This window comes from Lingula anatina, chromosome 8 (assembly GCF_051362555.1).
Source record: "Lingula anatina isolate TDL-2025a chromosome 8, LinAna3.0, whole genome shotgun sequence".
Classification (NCBI taxonomy): Eukaryota; Metazoa; Brachiopoda; class Lingulata; order Lingulida; family Lingulidae; genus Lingula; species Lingula anatina.
The window spans coordinates 8,580,622-8,605,708 of record NC_141774.1 but is presented as its reverse complement, the minus strand read 5'-3'; the positions used below and the strand labels follow the sequence as shown (position 1 = coordinate 8,605,708).

The 25,087-nt window shown below is 35.1% G+C and overlaps 2 protein-coding genes across 7 annotated transcripts; one reads left to right on the top strand and one right to left on the bottom strand.

Moving 5' to 3' along the window:
* Positions 1–1,478: 1,478 nt before the first annotated feature.
* Positions 1,479–25,065, bottom strand: LOC106161558 (uncharacterized). 2 transcript variants are annotated; one of them, XM_087018918.1, is made up of 13 exons: positions 24,835–25,065; positions 23,360–24,178; positions 23,058–23,129; positions 22,055–22,162; positions 21,525–21,599; positions 20,975–21,149; positions 4,623–4,831; positions 4,164–4,223; positions 3,597–3,812; positions 3,122–3,262; positions 2,592–2,796; positions 1,984–2,035; positions 1,479–1,724 (listed from the first exon to the last, which is right to left on the bottom strand). In XM_087018918.1, the coding sequence occupies exons 2-13, from the start codon at positions 24,176–24,178 to the stop codon at positions 1,631–1,633; spliced, it is 2,226 nt and encodes a 741-aa protein (XP_086875044.1). In that variant the 5' UTR covers positions 24,835–25,065; the 3' UTR covers positions 1,479–1,630. The 2 variants fall into 2 exon arrangements, with proteins under 2 accessions (XP_086875044.1, XP_086875043.1); XM_087018917.1 differs by having other exon boundaries at positions 23,360–24,184; positions 24,835–25,062.
* On the top strand, positions 5,773–19,982 carry LOC106166610 (uncharacterized). 5 transcript variants are annotated; one of them, XM_087018921.1, is made up of 2 exons: positions 5,773–5,803; positions 17,115–19,982. In XM_087018921.1, the coding sequence occupies exon 2, from the start codon at positions 17,583–17,585 to the stop codon at positions 19,077–19,079; it is 1,497 nt and encodes a 498-aa protein (XP_086875047.1). In that variant the 5' UTR covers positions 5,773–5,803; positions 17,115–17,582; the 3' UTR covers positions 19,080–19,982. The 5 variants fall into 5 exon arrangements, with proteins under 5 accessions (XP_086875047.1, XP_013400699.2, XP_086875046.1 ...); XM_013545245.2 differs by lacking the exon at positions 5,773–5,803 and adding an exon at positions 6,477–6,899; XM_087018920.1 differs by lacking the exon at positions 5,773–5,803 and adding an exon at positions 8,794–8,917.
* Positions 25,066–25,087: the final 22 nt, after the last annotated feature.

Here is a 25,087-nt window from a genome sequence, read left to right as displayed (position 1 = left end):
AGGAAAACATTTCAAGCTTATTATAAAAAAAGTTAACTGCGTTACCACTTAAAAACTTTGATAAACATACAAATATCCATACAACAGTCAACTATGCAACACATTTACAAAAAATATTGGAAAACTTAGTGTCATAGCAACAAGATTAAGTATACAACTGAATTACAAAACTCTTGTAAGGGAATGCTCTTTTAAGTGTCATTTAATATAAAAAATCTGTTCCACAAGATTCAATCCAGATGGGCAATAATTCAAGTTAATTAACAGGAAACAAGTTATTCAGAGTCAACTGTTAAATGCTAATATCGATAAACCAACAATATTTTCCTCTTATATTCAGAATTGTGCAGATGCATTTTAATGCTTTTTATATTATTAATACATGTTGGTATCAAGTATCTGTTTTCCTCTTTCTTCCTACTCTTAGTCTATCAGTCTTGAGGAACTGTTCTATTCTCTCAATCTGACTTCCTAGCTCTATACTTTCCTCATCATCTGAGAATAGAGAACTTTCTCCAACATCAATGTTTTCTGAGGTCTGTAAAATTAAAAAAGCAATTTCAATCATCCTACCCTAATATCCTTTTACATCAGTTAAATTTTTTATATAGCATGACGTGTGCCAGTTTTTTCATTTTTGAATCCCTTGTGCATGGACACTGACATTTAGTGCCAAATTGGATCAAGGTTTACCATGTCAATCCCAAACACGCACCTAGTCACATTGATTTTGTGTTTCCATAAATCGTAACATTTGTGATTGGCACAATTATCTTCAATCAAAGGCTACATTTTGGGACTGGAAATTTTGTTCAGGTTGATTTGAGTTAGATGATGTTTACATTAATTCCAGCTAAAAATAAATCCTTGTTCCTGATGGTGAAGAGGCATCCCTTTAGGTGTTTCTTGCTGCTGAATTGGCACCCCCTCAGCAAACTGGATATCTCCTAGAGAGCTAGGGCATGCTTTATCTTCCTCACATATCTGAGTTTGTGGGATGCAGAGAACCTCTTGTGAGGTTGGCACTGGTTGGCTGCCAGGGTGGCCCACGATATGGCTTGTTTGTTCAGGGGTAGTTTCATCACCTCTTAGATTTGATGGATTTTCTCTTGAGTTTGACTGGATTTCTCTCACATTTGATGGCTTTTCTCTCAGACTAGTTAGATCTCCTCTCAGACTCAGATTTTGCCGGTTTTCTTTACCCACAGTGGCAATATGTTTGAAGTTGGGCAGATCTGCATGAGCACCAATCATGGTCGAAGGTTCTGACTGGGTGTAGTAAGACGGCGCTGACTTGGACATGTCATGTTCTTCCATGTGTCTGTCATCCCCATTGCATGGACCATTTGACTGTGGTGGTAGCTCAGCACATGACGCTGTTGGATTAAAATCAATGTTTTCCATCAAAGACTTCTTCTGATCCACATTTTCTCCATAAGGAACTGGCAATGCCTTTTCCAAGTTTTTTGCATCTTTCATTTCAGAACGATCTGTATTCAACAACAATCCATCAGCTTCCCCATTCTTTTCTATCTCTCTGTCTCCTTCTTTTGTATCACCATCTTTCTGGTTCTGGCAGTTCTGTTCCAAAGGCTTCTCCTTGCTTGATACTTGTTCAGAAGACTTCAATTTAGTACTGTGGTCTGTAGACAGAGAAACTGTTGCAGAATCTCCACCAGGACCCATCTCCTTCACTCCAGATGTGCCGGGCCTTTTTGAAATGGCTGAAATTAAGGGTGACATTTCCAAATTATGCAGAGTGTATTGTATATAACATGGACAATTTCATGTGTTTACATAAGATCTTTTTTAATTTCAAAGCCATGAAAATGATATGTAACATGTTCTCTCCATCAAAAAATATCAACTCCACACTGTAAGGCACTGTTGTATTGTTCAGGTTTATTTGTGGCAAAAGTAAAAGGAACTATAAAGCCAATATAAGTTGATAATATTCAACATTGAGGTTAAATAAATCCTTACCATGCTATTTGGTGAAATTCTAACAAAAGAAAAATGTTAGCTTGAAATGAATCTGTAAAAACAAGAACAATGGCAAATTGGTTTGAACAATATGAATTTCAAAGTAAAAAGGTAAATATTAATCATACATGCACTTTTCTCAAATAACAAGTTAACAAAAATATCTTAAACAAAAATCAAATGGTTATCAAAAAAGAGTTAAGCATGAATAAGAACATGAAAAATTTAGTACAGAAGCATATATACTACAATAATACAAAAAGTAAACCCATTAGTAAACCCAAAGTAAACACAGCAACGTTAGCCACCATGCTGTCATTTGAGTACTTTTGGCATCTAGTAATTAACAGTAAGAATGAAAATTGAATTTCATATTGAACACTTATGTACAATTCATCTATGCCCACAGGCTTTTTCAGGGAAATTTACTTATCATCACTTATTGTCAATAATAAGCACAATTTCCTGATAAAGTCCATGCATGGGCTATAGGCAAAACATCTGAGCTCATACCATCTGTACGTGAGTGCCCATGCAGTATGATTCAACTGAAACTGGAACTGGTCACCACTTAATATAAACTTTTTACAGTAAAAATTTACACTTACAACTACACACAGGTATTTTCACACTCAAATACAGCTCCTCTCCACCTGTCTGGCAGTACACAGCTCTGGTGTCCACTCCACTAGGGTCATCAGTTTGTGTGTCCACTGTGTAGTGACTTATGACCTCAGTTTGGACGTCCACTGTGCACTGCTCCTTGGGGTCAGTTTGCTGGTCTTGGTCAGTCTTTGGTTTATTCAGGACTTCCTGAAATTCATAATAAGGATTATGTCAGCTATAGGTGTACACTATAAAAATGTTATGCACATGAGGAAATCTGTGTGCTTGCTAGTGTGCAAATGCTTTCATGTGTGATAATCCTAGGAAAAACAGAATAATATATACACTTTATATAAGGATTAAACCGGATTAAAAAAAGTAGCAGAAAATATTACACAAATACAAACATGCCACTGGTAAATGGACCACCAATCTCTGAAACTCTTCGGTAAGGATAAGGCAAAAGAAAGGCATGTGCATGTATATATATATATGACTTTAACCAAGAAAAATAAAAGAAAAGTAATGGTACCTTCAGTCTCTCCACCTCCTCAGTCAGGTCCACATTCCTCCCCGCCCACATGGTGTTCAGTTCCTCCAGACTACCATGTGCCTTACTCAGGACCTCATAGTCCTTCTGGAGACCACTCAGACGCTCCTGCAGGGAGGTCTCCTGTAAAATGTGGATGTATTAGTCTGATAGTTTCTCAGAAGTTTGATCAATAAAGATAAATTTTGTTTTCCTATATCATGTTTTTTTCTTAAAATTTACTGAATTACATACTTGTCACTATGTTAACATATAATTCTATGGGTACTGTGTGTAAAGAGAAAAATGTGTGACAAATGTGACAAGACTCACCAACAGGTACCTAATCACTAATATTCTTTCAGTTTGGGAGTTCACCCTCCTCGTATATCAACCAACTCAATTAATAAACAAATTCAACTCCATCAAACAAGCAAAGCTTTTCAAAAATCCAACCAAAAGTCAAAAGCAAATCCACCTCTTTTTTCCACGCCTCTGTCTCCTCCTGATGTAGCGCTTCCTGTTCCTTCATCTGCCCGGCCTTTGCCTCACTGTCTGCCTTCAGCTGGTCATTCTGTGTCCTCAGGGCCTCCAGGTCAGCCTGGGCGGTGGTCAGCTGGGAGGACAGGCTAGTGTTGGACTGGATGTGCCTGTCCACTAGGAGGTGGGCCTCCTTCAGGGAGGAGGTCAAGGTCTGGAGGATGGGGTAATATTTTAAATTTTTCAAAAAATTATAAAAATAAATATTAAAATATTTAATATAATGTCAGATGTCAGATGATGAATAATTTTTTCAAACTATAAAAAGATTTTTAACTAGTTATATATTTCTAAAATTTTAATTGTTAAATATAAGGTTTACTACTACTACTACTTATAATAATAATAATGATAGTAATAATAATAAGTTAATAAATTGACAAACATTTTTATATAAAATGAAAATAATTATTACAATTTATAAAAACGTTTTGCTTGTATACTCCTGATTTCTATAAGAGAAGCAGTCAGTTACTTTCCAATGCAGATATATGACAAAGCTTACATTTTTCTCAGTCACTGTCTCTGCCAGCTGCTCTCTCAAGCCTTTTACCATGTCTTCTTGCTGAAAATGTCACATTAGACAAAGATGGGCATTTTGAACCATAAATGCTGAGCCAGAAGACCCCAAAAAATTTTCATCATTTAACAGTCGCTCCAGACTGATTAATAGTTTACTGATTATATTCTTTTGTTACCCACTTACTAGTGTACTTCTAACACACCATGGAGCTTGCTAGCTACTTTACATTTCCTTTCTTTCATTGCACAGGCAGTTTTAATTATTTTCTCATATAATAAAGAATTATAGTGCATAGATGCATGAGCCCTACCTCAAAACCTGAGAAGATTTAAGAAGAAATTCTATAGCATATATTTAGTTTGTGTGTCTGCAAATGTGCATTTGACTGTGAATGCGTATACATACACGGATGCATGCAACAGCTTACAATAATCAACTCACAGATTTCAACTCCTTCTCAAGGCTATCTACACTGTGTTGCAATCTGCTGATCTTCTCTACCACATCCTGTGGCTGGGAGGACAGACTGGCCTTGGTCTCCACCAGTTCTTGGCGCAGACCATCAATGACTGCCTCCTTACTGCCTAGTTCCTCTCTGAGATTGGTGTTTGTTTCTGACAGCTGGCGGTTGATTTTTATACCTTCTTTAACTAGAAAATATAAAAGACTTGATTATTTGGAAATTAAGATGGTAGATTAATCAAACTCTGAAACTTTTGATGACTGACAACTGATCTTTTTTCCTTCTTTGACTGTAAAATATTATATAACATGCAATTTTCTGATAAAATGATTATTCTATTTTCCTGTTTTTCAATGGCATATTTTCAACACTATTCAATGATGGTACATGTTTTGGGAACATCTTACTTATTTTTACTAGAAAAAAATTCCACGATGCTTCTCTTCCGCCTTACCCTTCATGTTTTTCTAAAAAAGAAACTAAGGGCGAGAAAAAACATCTAAACAATAATTCTAGACCTATCAAGATTTATTTTTAGACTCCAACAATTCACAAAGAAGGTTGGCGAGGGCAAACAAGAAAAGGATTTACATCAAGCAGCAGAAAATTAATCCCTTCAGGGTATTACATGGCAGAAAATTGTCTGATCAGTAAGATTTCCTTATTGTCAAAAGGATGTTATTTCAGTAGATCAATTCTCAAATTACACTTTATAAAACCTCCGAGTCATTCAAAAGTAGGAAATCCTTTGTACCAATGGGGTGAGTTTACCTTCTTGTTTGTTGTTTCCATAGCAACTTAACATACACAAAATAGTTTACTTTACAACTAGTGATTCAACACTTTTAAGACCGTGCTACTTGCTAAAAAAAAAAGAGTCATAATTTTAAAATAAAACATTCTCAAAACAGTTTTTTTTCTTAACTGACAAAAAATACAAAACCAAAAGAAACACACACAAAGCTGCTAAAAAATCAGCTTTTTTTCTGTCACACCTTACATACACATCCAATTCACCTTTATTTATACAAAGGATTAGAGGCTGGGTTAGCTTTAAAATACATTATAATCAATACACTCAGTCTTCTCATGCATCAAACAGTTTTGACTCACAACACAGGTGTGCTGGATTATACAGGACCTGATGCCATAACTAAAGGTACATAGTCTGAATTTAAAGAGCAAAAATTTTGTTGTAATTTTTTTGAGGATAAAGCAGCAGCAGCAGTCCAATTACTAAAAATAATTGTTTGGTATCTTTCACAGTGAGTGTGAAATTAAAATGTGTATTAGTACACTCTGTCTCTTACTATTTAAATTGTATTAATTTTCATCAGCTTTGCTGCTATAAATGTCAAGAAAAAAACAAATCACTTACAGCACAGAATATGTATTTTCGTGGACCACCATAGGGTTATCATGCTATAAAATGGACCAAAATCATTAGACTTAAATTATTTAAGATAAAAAATTTCAGTCCTAAAGCTAAAACCCAGTGTCAACTGAAGTTCTTTCTGGAGCCAGTCCTAGGCTGCATTCACAACCGAAGTTGATCCGAGGACTAACAGATCCGTGGATCAATTATGGCCGACCCACTTGAATGCTTACGGCATAATCCAGCCGAGATTTAATGACTGTCCCCCCCCCCCCCCCCCCCCCCCGCAGGGACGATGTGTGGGGAGGCGTGTGAGAGGCGGAGAGACTATTAAAAGATTAGGCGGTTTTCCTTTCATGTACGTCCACCATATTTAGTCCCCAGGATTTGTAAAGCCTGGCTCAACTCGTTGTGAATGCGATCTAAGAGATCATTAGTCAGATAGGGTTAGTCTGGGTCAACAGCATGACACTGTCAATGAAAGCTAATATAATATTGATACTGACTGATATCAAGCTGTAAACTATACATCTTGAACTAAAAGGGGCCTAAGAAAGCATATGGACATATATAACAGTGATATCAGTCTGAGACAACAACAGAGATAATATGCCACTGATATCCACATGATACAGAGGAGTCTCACATCAGGATATCAGATTTCAGCCAAATGTTAAACAAATTGTCATGCTTTTATTTTGGCTAAGAAGAAGTTATAGTCATTCTACATGTACTGATTCTCATCATGATATTTATCACCGATGGTTTCAAATTTTTCATCTGGATGCATGAAGTTTAATCTTGACTTACCACAGATGGAGATTGATTAGATGCACATTATTTGTGAAGCAACAGGTAAAGCTCAAGGAAGAATATGCAGGTAAATGTAAAGATAAAAATGTTTAAAGCCCTGATATATTCACTGGATCAGCTGGTTTAAAAAATCGTGTCTGTCTTCATGGGTCTTTTTAGTAGCACTCCTCAGCGAAAATCCATCATTCAATTATATAAGCAGTTTTCAGTGTAAAGGTCACAGATAGACATCAATAGCCTGGAGTTTAGAATGTCATTTACTCTCTTTAGAAATCTGGGTTTGTTATCAAATGTAAATAAAGGTAGCAATGCAGAGATTTTAAATGAAGGAGGCCATTTATAATCTACAGTGAAGCCATTATTTATATGTATATTGACAGAGCCTTTCAAATATCTCAGGCCTAACATAGTAAAGTACTTTTATCAATTTAATGAGGAAGTTAGGCAGAAATCTAAAAGATGTAATTTATAGACAATGTAGAATTATTCCTTTCACTCTTGTATGAAAATATTTTTTCAAAAACAAATTTTTAAAAGAAATTTAAGGATTTCACCATGGGTTTTGTTAATGGTGAGTGCTAAAATATATGAATCAAACTAATGCTGAAGATTATACCGATTTCTGGTAAGTCACAAAATAGACATCTATGATCAGATGTGCCGTTATACTGAGTGAAAAATACATATTCCTTTTTTATGTTAAATGTTAAAGGTAACCACATCCAAATTTAAATATGACTCATTAATTTCATTTAAGCAATGTTTATTAAAATTCAAACATTAATTAACAAGCAATTGACTTTTACACCCAAAACCTTTAAAACTTCTCACAACCCAAATGTTATTCTTAATAAATCTTTTAAAATGCAAATAAAAAAATAATTAACAAAAAATGTCAATGCTGAATAATTATTTTTGACACTTTATTGAAATGCTTTTATTATTTCATGCCAAGTACTGTGGGCGAAAAGAGTTCTCTTTGCCAAACTATTCTCTTACCTCTACCTTATTTATACCTCCCTAGATTTCAAATCTAAATGCAGATTTAACATTAAAGATTCTATAAGCATGATAAAATCAAATTACTATGGCCAAAACCAAGTTGAACTTGTCACACAACTTTCCTCAGTCCTTCCAAGTTTTTTTTTCATTTCTCACTGGATACGGAATTAAATTGCAAAATTCAGCAAAAAGATTGAACTTCTTAAATCTTGGCTCCCAGGGAAAATTGGAGTTTTCAAATCATTGGACCGTCAAAGTGACCAACTTCAAGCAAAAGTCAACTCCCCCAGGGGTCTCTTAATGCAAACACGACTAAACAGTGCATGAAATGACCCAATGACACACAAAACAGTATAGAAAAACAACATTCAACTTTACTTTTCTCAAAATAAATAAAATGAGCAAAGAAGTATAAAAAGTTCAACACAATGGAAAACAAAGAGCACAATATTGGCTTAGCCGAGAATGAGAGCTGATAGACGGAGCAACTTTCCCATGGTACTCGTGGTGACATAACAAGACAATACAGTTCCAGACAAGAGCCAATGCCAGTCATAACCTTCGCCAAACCGAATCAATTACATCTTGCAGCAATTAACATGTATTGTTTACATTTCAAGCGCATTTAAGTCTTCATAGTAACACAGAAGTGGGATTAAGCTAAATGCGAACCCCCCTCCCCCTTTACTGACCCTCCTCCTTTACAATTACAGATCTTTATTCAACTCAGTGTGTTAATTTCAATAAAAGCGTCCAGGTAAGAAATCTCCATAGCTCACATAACATTGCATATCCACACAGGGCCCTTGTATTGATAAAACACAGGGCCCCAACCATGGATAAACATGTGCACCACATGAGTTACCAATACAAGGGTTCCTACTGTAAATAAACAAGCCCTGACACTGTTTAAATGACACTTTTACAGTTAATTCGACACCTGTTACATTTACAATTGAAATTAGTTTAGGAGTACTAAATCAGGCGGAAGGCGTTGTTGATATGTATCAAGAGGTAACTAACCAAGGAGAACGCTGCCTGTTGTACTCTGCGATGCCGCAGCACACGCACTAGAAAACTCAGGTGAGAATTGGACTCGGTGAAGTTGTTGTCAATTATATAACACCTGTAATTATAAATGGGGGGATTAACTGCAGCAAATTGACAACTGATATTGGATGTGATTGAACGGGTGCATTAAGGAACAAGACACCTCATCGTGGCTGAACTTTAAAAGGTCTGACAGGAGTTAACGTGCGTCCCACACAGAAAACCCAGGTGAGAAATATGATGCCAACTTGTAAGCATTAAAATGACCTGTATTCTTCCAAATTTTTTCACACATTAAACGTAAGTCTTTTGTAAATAACATGAAAAATAACAAAATTAAGGACCTTGATTGCCATAATGTCAGCATCTCTGATTGATGCTCAGGGTTTAAGTTGCTGCAAGTACAGACCAACCACATTTATGGTGATATTGACAGTTGACTTGTAAGCCATAGGTCCACAATGGTATCCAGCTGCATGAGGCCTACTTCACAAAAAGTTCTTTAGGCTAAGCTAATAAACTTAAAATTGGATGGCCTACTATAGATAGCTAACTAAAAATTTGTGATACTGGGTCTAAAAAGGAGCATATACATTATGTGTATTTTAATCCATGATAGTGATGACAGAATTACCAGTGTGCACTTCCAAGACAGGTACAAACAAGATGACACTGCACATAGAAAACTCAAGTAAGAATATACTAAAATTCTGTTTAATTTAAATGAGAAATACTGTGATGCGTCTCCACATGTTGATCACATGACATATGGTCTAATTTATTAAGTTAGGCAATGTTCATTAATTCATAGGTGAAAGTTGTAAAAACTAAAAATCCCGAAATGTTGCTTGCAATTTTTCATTGCATTTAGACCATAAGAAAGAACGACCAAAAAGATGACTTAAAATCCTAAAATCAGGCATAACCCTGGAAACTTTCACCCATGTAAATTTAACTTACACCAAGGAAAAAAATGCTCTTGAATTGGTGATGAAAATGATAATTCGAGTGTGCTAAGTTATAGAGAGACCATAGTCAGTATAGACATTGTAAGGTACAGTTTCATAGCAAGAGAAAAAAACTGGTGATCATCATGATCAGGAGAAGATGTTAGATTTCATAGATGGTGGTTTCAATACTGAAACGCCTCTGACACAAAAGGAATAAGTTTTGCTTTAAAAAAAAGTAATAAATAAATAAATAAAAAAAATAAATAAATAAAATGTTAAAGTATATTTGAGAGTGTCATCAGTTCAACATGCCCACCCCCCCCCATCCCATAAAACCTCACCTGATGCTAAGACACACCCACTTCTTGAAAACACGAAGAGTGACAACAAATCTTTTAATCTACCACTTTGTTCCCACCTGGTTACCACACATTACAAATACAGATCAAAAAGTTTGTGCCTTTGGCAGGAAAGATGAGGCACAACAAGTAGTTATCACATAAAGTTTGATAGCCCTGTCACAGTCAACACAAAGCCAGGATAAAGATTAAACTATAGAAGATTTAACGTCTTAAGTAAAAATAAATGGTTTAACACCAAGTATGAGGATTAAAATACAGTGACTTTATTGGCTTATGTAAAAATATATGGCACTTCGTTCACTTATCGTGTCTGGATAATCGCATGTGCATATTTGACTTTCTGACTGAGTGTTGTTCTTAGCCCCTATTTCTGATTTTGTCCCAAAGCAGCTTTCCTATAATTTTACAACTGCCAGTTAGGATTACAGTTCTATTGCTTTTCATTTTGATTTTTTTTCTTTAACTTGAGCTGAAGAAGAGTTAATTTTTAGTATGAAAGTAAGGACCAAATTTCGGACTCAAATGACTTTGAAAACTTTCACCCATGTAAACTTAAAGTTCTAAATTTCTGAATGCCCCCTCCCCCCCTCACTCCCCAAAACACACATATGATTATCTTTTTCTGGTGGTTAGGTAGCATATATACAGGAATATAATAATCAAATTGAAAACAAAGACACTGGCAGGAGAGCTATATTTTCCATTGTGATGTAATGTGGACTCATAAACAACAGGTGACTTATCCATAATTCAAGTACTAATCTCAGAAAATCAATGTTTTATGCAATGAAGTCTAAAGTGTGTGATTGAAAACAAACAAATAGTACAATTGTTCTGATTGAACAGTTTTTAAGTAAACGTCAACTTCTCTAGCATATATTTGAACTATTATTATATCTTGATTCGATAAAAGTTGAACTCATAATAAAACTCATATTGAATATACTTTGCATGTGGTATTTGCACAGTTTTCACACCAAATGCTAGTAAAATTGGAGCAGGGCCAGTTAAATTTTAATTGGAGAAGAGCCAGTAAATTTTTAAAAATATATTCTGCTTTAATTGGGACAGTCCTTGGACCCTGGTGCCTTAAAGAGCCAATAGGCTTTAGTAAAAAGTTTATTATTATTATTTATTATCAATATCATTATTATTATTATTATTACTTTGCACAAGTTAGTAGTTAGCTTAAGATAGGACGGGATAAGTGGACAAGTAAAAAATAATGTTTTCCCACTACTAACTTCCATCAAATTAAGACTTAAAGTCTAGAATAAAATTTTGGTATTAACTTTTAGACCTACATTCCTTCTAAAGATCTTTTATGGAACAGGCTTCTAGGGGTAAGGTATAAAGGCTAAATAAGTACTGGAATATGTATAACAGCAAAGAACAACTTTAATTTCCCATCCTGTGTACTAAAAACAGTTATCTTATTCCTCTCATGATAATGTGCTCCCTACGATATCTGGGGCGCCATAAATAATGTACAGCAAATATTGATGTGGGATATCAAAGTGCTGAGTTTGACTCAGTATCAAATTTGGCAAGGGAAACTAGACATATTTCCAATACATTTCCAATTCTAATCAATAAGGCATGTTTTTGCTAGGGTAGGTCACACAGTTCAGGGCACATTGACTGTACGGTATGTGTAATTAGGGGTCCTGAAAAGGGCATACTAGTATACATTATTTATTTTTTCCTCCTACCCTTTTAATTTCCAATTTTTATAAGAGACAAGGATGAATATCAAATTTCTCTTATCTTTGCTGATAATATTGTGAAGTAAACTTTTGCTTCTGAATCAGTTCCTATTGTATTGATACCTTTGATAATACCTGAAGTTCAAATTTTTACTACATTGAAAAAAAAGTTAATCCTTAATCCCTGGAATTCTCCTAAAAACAATGTGCAAATGTCTCAAATGGCATCTTTTGAAAACTCCACTAATAATAACAAAAAGTTCTTCTAAATATCCATATGACAAAAATTGAGCAAAAATTGAAGCTGTTAGCTAACATCTTTTTAAACGCCCACTGCCTCTTTGGAACCCCACACAGTAATTGCCATATCAATTTGCTCCTAGACCCCCTCCCAATAATCAGCACTTGGTATAAGAGCAGGTACTTTGTTTTAATTCACAAGCGATAGCCCCCCCTTTGAGGCCTAAATAATTACCAATTTGATCGGGAAGTCACTGCTCATTTCTATTGACAAGTGAGCCTATGCGGCAACTGTTACAGTTTTCTTATTGACATGAGATACTGTACAGTTATTGAACAGGTTTGATGTTATGGAATAGTTAAAGTGAAGACGTATATGTGGACAACATATGGCTGACAAAATGACCACCGGGTACAGGTGAGTTTAGTAAGTAAATAACTGACATGTAATAGGAGTGAGATATAAAATGACCAATAGGCTCAGTGAGAATAAGAAAATGACCAACATGTATGTTGTACAGGGTGATATAGAAACGACCAACTGTATGAGTTAAAAAGGAGTTTTAAAGTGACCAACAGGTGCTTTGTGGGCAAAAATTTACTAAGAGGTAGCAGATGAGTTTGAAAATGACCGACAGAAATGGTGTAGATAAGGGAAATGACCAACAGGCATACATAGTATGACTTACCTGACAGAAGATATATATGTGGGCTACATATTTTTTGTTGAGGAATGCTGGTCTCTTTGGTACTTTTGTCCAGTGTGTATCAATGATACTGGGTCAAAGTAGTGGGGTGCAATTAGTCCTATTAGGTGAGAGAGAGAGAGAGAGAGAGAGAGAGAGGGAAGGAAGAAAGGAGAGAGAGAGAGAGGTGGAGGAGGTTATAAATTTATCAACTACAACATTAAAACCGAGAACTCTTATGCCATTACATTATCCAGAAAACTGCTGGATTGTAGCAGTTACATGTCATTTTCCAATGCTGTTCCCATTATTAGTACAATCAAATAAGTTTTGTTGTACCGACTTCTTTTGTCAGCGCAAAAATCAATCATCATATAAAACAATCATGGTGATTTTGTTACCTTCTAATCGATAGGAAAAAATGAGTCTGTGTTCTGTATTTGTGTATAGCAGTCTGCATTGTAGTTTTATTACAATAGAAACAAACTATTGGTCCATTATAAATCTTTAATATTGCAAATGTGAAATATTTAGAATGCCCGGTTTTAAACAACCGTATCCTTACAGTTAACTGGTATGAAATTCGAATTATGTGTCAGTTATTGCACAAAATTATACAATTGCAAGTTGCCAGGCGACAAAGTTCTGTTCATTCCTAAAATGTACACATGTTGAACACATGTGTTACATACATTTCAATGGAAATTACATTTTAATGTCCATGTTATTGTCAGCATTTTAGTGACCAGGCATGTTTTAATACTACTATACTGTACAGGTACAAAGAATTAGCAGTAGATATCTAAAAGGAGTAAAAAGTAAGGAAAAAATACAAAAATATGTATAACAATAAATAAATAATGCAACAAATGAATAAATATATCTAATTTAAAAACAACATGACAGTAAATAAATAAAAGGCAAAAAATTGAATTGAATTTTGAAACAAAACAGCTCAATTGAAAACAATATTCACGAAAGCTTGAGAAATATATACCTACGTGATAATATTTTGCTGATCTAAAAAAAAAAAACTCGACTATGGCATCCAAATGTTAAAGAAACAAAGAATCCAAGCATTTTGTGCTTGTCTGTCAATTATCCCTAAAGAGCATGTCTACACAAATGATTTTCAGCCAGAGAATATTGGTCTTAACTAAGATGAAAATTCTGAACTGCTCCAGGTCATTGACACTGAATTTCACAATCAAGACATTTTAATTATTATTATAACGTATAAAGTAGTTATTGGTCTAAAACATTTGCTAGGCATTTTTTCTTTTTTTTTCAATGAAACTGACTCAATATTTAATTTAGTTTAGATGATCTAATGTCCTTTTGTGAAAAGGGCCCCTGAAGCTAGACCCACCTTCTGGTTTTAAAATCATATGTGGCATCCACTATTTGATTCAACTTTTTTTCAAAATATCCTCTTTCACATAAAAGAGCTCAGTATTTGGTTTCATATCCTGCCCATCTCGCTCAGAAAAAAAAGGTCTTCAACTCTACAACCAGGGAATAATGCGACAAAAGCAATTTTCTGACCCAATGCGCTGTGAACAAACGGAAATTACACCCGAGCTGCTATGTAATGAAAAATTCAACACAGAAAACAGACAGTATATATTACATACAAGAAAGCTGTCATTAACTTACAATGAAATATACAATACGGGTTATTCACAGTAGAATACAGATCGCATTTTTACAAAACTCAACTGACTTCATTAATAGACAGCCTGTCAAAGCTTACATTTCTTGAAAATAGATGGAGCTTTTTATTTTGTAAAGTTGAAAGGAGAAATCTGAAGCATGACCTAGTGGGAAAATATCCTGTATCCGTTTCAAAGGCGGTTTGTATATTGACTGGTCAATATACAGTGAGTTGGAATGGGCATATGTTCTTAATATCTAAACTGATAGAGACATAAGGAGTAAATGCATAAGAAAGTGGGCCGGGGAGGGGGGGGGGCATGTTTATCATGTTCTCATTACCAGCAAATGAAATCGTGGGTGGGGTTTTTGCATTTTATTGTTATTTAAATTACTACTAAATAACATTTTTCTCCCTTGCATCATCAACAAATATCTCACAATAAGTTAAGATGAACTTCACTAACATCTGACACTTGAATACATATTAGTTTTTACATAAAATCAAAGGAAAATTTAAACTTGCACGTCAAATATCCAATGATCAGCCCATTTACAGTTTTTATGAAAGGAAACAGTTTTATTGATCTAGGCAGGAACATGACAGAATCAGGACATTTACTTTCTACACACTGTGATGGGAATACTGGTCTTGTTAACAGGTTTATTGACAAACAGACTTTTTTTGAACAATAAAATAGGGTCAGGATATTAAAACTTAAATAGAATCAGGACATACTTTCTACACATAGTAATAGGAATACATGTCAGGTTAATTGACAAGCTGAGACTTTTTTGAACAATAAAACAGGGTCAGGATATTGAGTTTGTGGACTCAACTTGCTGACAGATTGGATTGTTTTGCGACAATAACAAGGTCAGGAAATTGGACTTTCTGAACTTGATAGCTACTAACTTTATAATCACAGTTGACCTCATGCTTAAACACTAGAAAAGATTTTTGAGAAGACCTGTAAAGAGGTTGTCCGCTAAACTTGCTTGCTCTTAAATATATGGAATGAAAATATATGGGCAGTATACTAGCTAGTGAGTACAAGTAGTGTACGCAAATGATGCCTGTGCAGTGCTGGGTTTCAGCAAACAAATTATGTGGAGAGTATGTGATGTCACATGTTATGAACAAAATGAGGTAATGTGCAACTAACTGTAACATAAGAAATGACAGGATTTACAAACTGTCAGGTAAATTGTGATTTACTGACCTAAATTTTAAAGTTTTTGATTTTAATTAGACATTATGTACGACTAGATCTTTAATGTTGGATTAAAAAGTGATGCTCACTCTTTCCTCTCTCTCAGTGTGTGTGTGTGTGTGTGTGCGCGCGCGCACATGCGTGCGTGCATGCATATTCATGTGAGGGGCTATATAAAATCATTCAAAAAGAAATCTGCTGAGAATTTTAGATGAGACAATTGCCATAGCTACCTAAACCAACTTATGGAACAAACTTACTTTATTGTATTTGATCTGTCTATTGAATGGCTAGCCAATATTTAAGATGTAAATACCAGGAGAGGTCAGATTATATGTCCAGACAACAAGTGGTATTGATTACTATAATTACTCACTAAATTTGAACAAAATAAATTAATAACTATCCAACAAAACAAAGTTTTGCTAGCAATAGTTAATTAAAAAAGTTTGAAAATACCAATGTTAAATAATTTGAAGTAAACTCCATGGTGGGCAGACGTACAACATTATGTGATAAGTGTTGCCTATCAATTTATATCATTTTTGTTCAAAATAATTGATTTAAATATATGAATAACAGTATAACCTTTTTAATTCTTCTTTTTTTTTTTTTTTTTGAAAATTTCATTAGTTTTTTTTTTTTTATAAAGGGGGAAAAACTTCAATACAAACCCCCAACATATTTTTCCTTTTTCATTTTCTTAATTCTTATTTTATTTTACTTTATTTTAGTTCACTATATTTGTTACTATTATTATTTTTTCTGAGAAAACATGGATTCTCACCATCAAGTCTCATAGGGGACATATCAACCCCACCCCAGGCTACTGCTAACATTAAACAAACTGCAACTGTTTCCAGCTCAACAAGCCGTCTCCATTTGTTCAAGTTTTACAGTGTCAACAAGAACAAAGCTTTTATGTAATCTCACACCTACCAGAATATTTGCCCCTTGTTGCTCAGGCTATGTGCTAATTTGAACAATGCCTTTCATCTACTGGCACATTATTATGTTAGAATTGACAGGACCCCCCACCCTGTGTGGCAGAGATAAATGAAAACTCATCACTATTATCTATCTGTCATTTTCAGAACAAAAAACTTGATATTATCATAATTTAAAATGTTTACTTGAATTTTGTTTTCTGCCACCATAGTTCAAAAGGTTATGTTGTATTTTATTTGAGAGTTGATATCTATACAAAACTAGACAAAACCTCAAGGCTCAAATTATATAATTTTATACACAAATATATACACCTAATTTGTATAAAAAAAGTAGTATTAAGGGCTGGCAAATGTGACAATGCAACATGAAGAGCCCAATAAAATTATTACTATTTTCATTATATTCCTCTGCGTCAGACTTCTTATCATTTTTATGCATTTATGTTTCTTTATCTTTTTTTATTCACAGGCTATGGCTTCAACGCTCAGATGACATCATACTAAAATTCTAAGCACGAGCCACAGAGTCCTGGAGATAAATCCAAGCCACCCATTCACCAAGGAGCCAGTCAAACAACGGACTATACACCGTCATCAAAGTAGATACGCCACAATCTATTATGCAGGGATAGAAAAAAATCAACATACCTATCATTTCTTGGGATACAATGATTGTCATGTAACACTTTTGGGATATACACCATGTAAAACAAGAACAAGAACAATAATTTATTAAAATTCTGTTGCTGCACTGTTACAGTCTGTCAGTTCAATTAAGATGGACTACATTCCACCAAATACGAAATAATGAGTTCAAACTGACTTGAAATACGAGGAACTAATTCAAGACAGGGTAAACAACTAGGACAAATGAATTGCTTAAACATGTCACTTAGGATTTAGGATTAGAAGAAATTTAAAAAAATAGCAGAACAACATGACGACTGCTACACAGACGGAAAGTATTGTGAATTTTCAAAATCTTCTCCTTTCTGTGGAAAAGCCCAGGATGTATTCACTGCCTAAACACATCGACAGCGACATCACAAACCTAACGTCAGAGTACATCAATGGGAAGTATGCTAATAAAATATCCAAGCGGGATAAAAATGATCTCATATCCTGGATTGGGGCAAAAATTCAGATGGAACGCCAAGGTGGCAAAGATAAAGTGGAAACTGCCATGAGAGAAATAGAACGGCAACGACGCATGGTTTTGGAACTCGATGCGAAAATCCAGGTACTGAACGAAAAATTGATGGCAGTTATGCCAGATAATTTACGTGTGTATAATAGAGGTAATCAAGAGGATGATATCGGTTTTAGTCAAATTGAACTTCTAGAGCGAAACGTTGGGATAGTTTCGGAAAAAGTCGAATCGTACATAGAGGAGAGAACAAGGTGCATGGAGACACTAAACGTGGCTGAGGGAGGACAAAAATCTCTAGACTGGTTGCTAAGGCAACAGTGGCAAGACCTCTCAAGGCAACAAGAATCGGTGAAAGAGACGGAGGAAAAGTTTCACCGCGAATTGAGCCTGCTTAAAAATCAAATCGATGACTTCAAAAAGTATCAACAGCATAAGGAACAGAGAGAACGTAACCACCACCATCAACAACATCAACAACCCAAAGACAGTAGCAATGTTGCACAGCAATATCAGCTGTGTAAGGAAAATCAAAGAGTAGTGACAATACACATACAACATGGTGCAGCCACCCATGAAAACAACATGAAGGTGGCGCCACAGTCAAATCAAAATGACCCCAAAACTGGCGAGAGAAGAATTCCGTCCCTCACTCAGAGAGGGAGTAGTAAGGACAGCATGCAGAGTCTGAAACGGCATGATAGTAAGGAAAGTTTACACAGACGGGAGAATAGTAAACATAGCTTGAAACACCAAGACAGTAAGGACAGTTTACACAGGAGAGAACACAGTGTGGTGCACCAGGACAGCAAGGGCAGTTTGTCTAAGACTGACAAAACTGCTCAATCGAAAACAGCCCAGGCTGATGTGGACAGAAATAATAACTCTCGCCAAGGCAGTCCTCAAAAGTCATCTCAGGTGCACGTTAATAAAGTTGTCTTTACAAAACCAGTCAAGGTAAAGGACGTGCACCACCACGCCCCCGCACGGGGATTGAGTAAACTTCCTCCTGTGATGGAGAAACAGAATGAGGCTATCAAACAAGCACACGCCGCACGACAAGGCACAGGCCCCAAAGCGCATGGAGCCGTACTTCAGTGTCTGCGATGTCACAGACTTTATACTCTCAAAGACAATCACAAGATGGCATGTCATTTTCATCCTCGCGGAAAGTTAAAGATTGAGCGTTATGACAGCGAGGGGAGGCTGGAAAGAGTGGAGTATGTTTGGGAGTGCTGTAAACAGAGGGGGGATGCGGCACCATGTTGTCATGGTGAACATGTATAAACATTCCACGTTGCCATAGTGAGCATACCAAGAGATTACATGTTGTCATGGAGAACATATTTAAACATTACATGTTGAATTCATTTTCTCATTTATTTTGTCTTTTATCATTTACTTCCAATTTTTGGGGGTTTTATAACAGCTGATGCCTACAGACTTACAAATCTTATAAACTGGCTTAGAGTGGCCAACACTGCACCTTGCCAGCATAAAATCCTTTAACAAGCATAAACAGTTCCCACTGCAATATTCATTTTTATTTATAGTTTACAGCTAATGGCTTTAAGCATTCATTCATTCATAATTGTTAAAGGCTGGCTAACGTCTGTCAACTTTACCTACAGACTTTTCTTTTTCATTTCCATTTTTTTAAAATAATTTTGTCACTATGGCCAACAATTGTAATTCTTGAAAACTTTTACTACTTAGCATGGCTTATTATGGAGACTGGTGCAAATAAAAAATGACAGCAGCCTAATTCCATGACAAGGTTATGTTACTTGCTTTGCCGCACAATACAAATGATTTCAAAATTTCATTTTTTTTTCACATTTTTAATGTTGCTTTTTCTTCACTGTGCCACTCAATTTATTTTTAATTTACAAAAAATCAAATAAAATGATTCAAAATAAGTTTAATTAACATTATGTGCAAATCTCATAAAACCAATCAAAAAATAATAATTTCAATTTGATGGCATTCCATTTCATAATGATATTATATTAATTTAAAGTGTTGTTAATATTTCCTTTAACATAAAGTATAAATGACATTTTTGCTTGATATGAATAAATATGTTTATTATTTAATTTCTGTAATGCCCAAATTATACTCTACATATTGAATGTCAAGAAAATAAAAACTATACTTTTCACATGCTGCAGTACCAAATGTGTTTGTTTTGTTAATTTTTACAGTATTCCTGACTTCAATTACCTCCTTCAGAACTCGTTTTTCTTTACAAATCTCAATTTTTCATGGTAAAAATCAAAATCAGTAGTTGCCATTCTAGCCAAATCTGATCACTATTATATCAATTCTAAGTCACCTAATAATATTAAAAATGACCTTTCTGAAGATTTGTAATTAATGTCAATAGGCATCATAATTCCATTATATTAAGAAAGTGCTAAAAAAGAAAAATTATGAGGCATTACCTTGTTATAGGCTTAGAGAATAACAGGGAAGACACCACATATATCTTCTCAAAGGTATAATGCAATAGACTGAATACTTAAGCAGTGCACAATGAACAATTAACAAGGTGCTAGCAGATCTTTGAGATTTCTACTCAGCGTATCAAATTTAAACTCACTTTTATACTTTTCAATATTGATGAGTTGTAAAATAAAATGTAAAGAAGGCAAAACAACTGCAGTTTGTTCCATTCAGTTAGTCAGAAGGCTATTGTATTAGATGAGATTCCTCACTGGAGGAGACGGCACAATGGGTCCCAACATTGTAAAGACTGCTGGGCCTGTTTCACAAATAAGTCTCTATATCAGCTTTGGGTTCAATTTAGACTGCTTAACTTGAACAGCTGACTATCTATAGAGGACTTTAAAATATTGGTCTAAACAAAGTAATACACTGACACTGTCAAGAGCAACTTAAGAGATTGTTACAATAAAACCAACAATTTTAGGAAAAAAAAATATGGACTAATTTTGAATATCAGAACAGATTCATTAACCATTGGTAAGTATGAGATAATTGTTCTTCATCCCAGGAAAATCCTTTTTTTTTTTAACAAAATGAACAGTTGTTATATCTCTTCAAGGACTTAATTTCAGATGACTAAAAAAGACTTTTCCCCTATTAAAAGGTGAGATCACCCTCTAAGTTAATCTGGAGTTCTTATGTAAAATCATTTCCTGACTGCCTTGACAACTTACCGTTGAGTTCCAGACGTTCCTGGACTTCCATCACCTTCTTCACATCTTGCGTAAAAATCTTGGTCTTTTTCTCTAGTTCCTGAATCTGTGCAAGACTTCCATCTTTGGTGTTCCTCCACAGACACAGCTGCCGTTCTTGTTCCTGGGTTTTCTTTTCTAAGTTGTATTTCATGAACTGTAACATTGGATACACAGGTCCATCTTAATTCATATATAAAATCTAACAACTAAGATTGGACATTTAAGACTTTCAAGCCAAGAAACAAGACAAATATGCTGAAGCAGACGGCATCATGAGTTTCGCCTATGAATGACATTTTCTCTCAGCAAAATAGACCATGTTTTGTTGATTTAATTATTTTTTAATTCTCAGACAAAATAAAGAAACTGAAGTTTTGCAACTGACTGATATCTTATGGAATATAAACAAGGGTTTTATACAGCATTTTAATTGTAGCACTGAGAGTTAAGATGCTAAGTATTTTCAAATGTGAAAAAATGTGAAAAAAATCTCCAATGGCTATAACTATTATGAGGAAAAAAGCCTTACCTTCAGAACCCTCACATCATCTTTGAGGGATTTTTTCTCCGTTTCATTGCAGTGCATATGCATCTTCAGCTTAGCCTAAAATGATTTTTTTTTCAATTAAAAAAAGGAAATATTTTCTCCGGGCTGTCTCCTCATTTCTTAAAGGTGAAGTTCACTTTCACTGAATCTAACATACTTCATATGATCAACATTATTTTCTGTTGTTACACCCAACACTGTAGTACTTGAGCTCAATCACACACCATTAAACTTTCCCGATTTATCTAATACTCACCACCAAACAGCCTGCAGTGATACTTAAACATTGCATTCTACTTGCTATATGGAGAGCCGTGGAAGGTCTTTCTCTCTCTCTCTCTCTCTGAAGAGATAGCATGTACTTACCTTTTCCTCCTCCAGTGAATTCTCTCTCTCTCTCTCTCTCTTTAAAGAGGTAGCATGCACTCACGTTTTCCTCCTTCAGTGATTTCTCTCTCTCTCTCTCTCTCTCTCTCTCTCTCTCTCTCCCTGAAGAGATAGCATGTTCTAACCTTTTCCTCTTCCAGTGTCTTTAGGCTGGCTCTATTTTTCTGCTGCAGCACTTCCCTCTCCTCAGCATGCTGGCTCACCAGGTGTGTTTTCTCTGAACTCACTTCATCCTGAAATGAAAAAAAATACATGTTGATTTAACCTTATTATATGCATCAGGCACTTTGCTAACATACTAGTAAGAAAGATAAAAATTATGTTTCATAACATAGTAGCATTTCAGTCACTTATTAAAGCCTCAGGGGCAGATGGAAGCTATCTTCTACTCCTTCTGAAAGACGGTAAAAATCTCTTGAGTTTATATTTCTGGACAATATGATCTATTTTTTTTTCTTTTGGAAGACAGTCAAAAATGGAGGATGGTTCAACAAAGATAATTTTGAAGACTGTCAGAAAATATCTCTGGATCTGCCCCTGAGTCTGCTACAGTATATCAACACTGGTCTTTGCCAATGCCAGCACAATTAAAGCCAGGCCAATCTAATTTTGTGAATTAATACAGCTACTGGGCACTCTTTCCATTCTGTGGCAGTACATTCTTAAGGATTGTTTCCATACACACTTAGATACCTATGATCCACATAGATTCAACCATAGATTCAACCAACTCTTCGGTGACCTAAGACCCCATTCCTAGAGATTAGACTGATCTACTTTAGATCGACCTAACTCCCTGGGGGTTCACGCTAAATAGCTGTCAGCGGGCACGAAAGCTATTTACCCCCTTACAGCTTGTGGTAGGCCGGGCGGACATTTAAGCCGGATTATCTGCCAGTAATCTAGTGAGACTCCACACGGGGATAGATCGATCTAAAAGCTCTGGGAATACGCCCTAAGTGTAATCGGCTCCAGGTGATTAGTAGAATACAGAAAATCTGGTGATTTTACGAGTATCGGTTGGAAGCTTAACTGAATGATGTCTCCTTTTGCTTCCAGCGAGAGACCCTGCAGAGTTGGATCAACCTAAGCACAGTGGACCTATGCTGTTTGAGAAGAGGGCCTTACCAGCTTCTTTTCTAGATCCTGTTTCTCTCTCACCAACTCCTTAAGACGTTCTTCATTTTCTGCTTCTAAAACCTAGCAAAGTTCAACAACAAGACAAAATAATTAATTATCATTCATAATACCATTCCAATTATTCCTTTATTACAAAATTAACACTAAAAAAAAAACTTACTTTGAATGTCAGAACAGATTCATTTACCACTGGAAAATATGGGAAAATCACCCCGAGAAAACCCATTTTATGGTACTTTTCCCGCCAAAATGAAGAGTTGTTATCCCTTTAACAATTCCAGTCTAATTACCCTTTTAATTCGTAATTCCTCCATAATTTCAAACAGCTTGTTCCTAAACCTCAAGAACTCAGCCTGGCTCCATTGCACCACATTGTCATTATTTTCAGTGGTACTGTTACTGCTATCGCCACCACTAGCAATGTTACCATCAGTGGCACCGTCACTGTTGCTGTTATTACTGATACAAGTAGTGTCAGCCTTATTTTCAGTTCTTGTTTCTTCCTTCTTGGCTACGTTACTTTTACTGGTATTATCATCAATGATGTCACTACCGCAAGATGAAACTTCATCACTATTTGTTTTATTATTGATGCTGTCATCTTTCATTTCTGAATGCTCAGCCTCCATGATATCACTGTGATTCCTCTTGCTATACACGCTTTTAGCCAACATTTCTGTGTACTGCTCACAGTCCATTTTATCCTCATCACCACACTGGCTGCTGCTTCCAGTCAACTTTGAATTAGCCCTCTTAACACTACTGCTACTGTCCTTGTTGGTGTCACTGTTAAAGGGTTGACCATCACTGCTATTACCGCAAATAGACTTCTGTGGAGCTCCAATGCTACTATCTGCTTGTTGAGTCTTGTTACTGTTACTGATATTGTGCGGAGTCAACTTATTGTTTCCTTCAGCAAAATTGCATTTTGTTATGGGACTGCTGCTGCTATGTTTGGCCTTGTTATTGCTATTACTGCACTGCTGAATGCTACAGCTGGCTCTGTCGGGGGGCTGAGACTTAATGGGACCACTGAAGATATTTTCAACATTTACAGTAGTCTTCTCATCCAAAATCATAAAACCAGTTGAAGTCTGTTGGATGTTCATCTCTGTCTGTACAATAAAAACCACGAGAATGTATTAATATATACTGCATTTCAATTCTATTTCAACAAAAAAAAATATCACAGATTACCAAGCTTTTAAACACATACAAGATCTATAAATTAAAAAAAAATATTTCATTCAAAATGAATATTTGGCATTACTGTGCCTTATTAAACATGGCTACCGATACATAGTAGTGTATTAGTATTGTAATTATCTTTTCAATGAGAAAATGTTGACTTTATAGGACAATATAATTTCTTAAAATTTGAACATCAGTATTAATTAAGTGGCAGCATGAAAATAAGAATGTCACCTACTCTATAGTCCTGTTGTATACAATAAAAGCATTACATATGCTATACTAAAATATAAATTTTTGTATAGAAAAAAATCTGAAAGTTTGATCATTTTTGCACATTGAAAAGATTATCTCTTAGGGTGTGCAACGGCTTATTACAAAGGCCTGTAAAGAACTGGCCAATTGGATCATCTCTGACTGTAATTTTGAAAAAAAGTTATTTTTGTATTTCAAAGAATTTCCACGTTTTAGTTTCTCTAATTTTTATTAATTATTATAATTCATTCATCATCAACACGTAACTTGTTAAGTAAATAAAACGCACTTCGGACACCATATAAGCCACTACAATTACCTCTGATGGTTTATGACCCTAAAAATGTTTCTATCGTCTTGGTTTTGAAATTTTGTACGTCATTAAAATTAAAATATTTCATTTCCCAGCAAACGACATTTTCACAAACAACCGGCGTCAAAAAGTGAAATGTTGGTTATCGATGTTGTTTTCTGTCACTAAAACCAAAGCACAGAGGTTTACTAATAAATTAAACTTTGTTAAGGATTTATATCATATTATGACTACTGATCAATAATGAATAATATTTAAG

What these genes read in the sequence shown, in the direction of transcription:
- LOC106166610 (XM_087018921.1), top strand. Translation starts at nt 17,583, where the DNA reads ATGACGACTGCTACACAGACGGAAAGTATTGTGAATTTTCAAAATCTT.
- LOC106161558 (XM_087018918.1), bottom strand. Translation starts at nt 24,178, where the DNA reads ATGAACATCCAACAGACTTCAACTGGTTTTATGATTTTGGATGAGAAG. An exon ending in ATGATGTGAGGGTTCTGAAG is followed by an intron (nt 21,150 to 21,524) that starts GTAAGGCTTTTT and finishes CCAATGTTACAG; the next exon opens with TTCATGAAATACAACTTAGA. An exon ending in AGGAGGTGGAGAGACTGAAG is followed by an intron (nt 2,797 to 3,121) that starts GTACCATTACTT and finishes TATGAATTTCAG; the next exon opens with GAAGTCCTGAATAAACCAAA.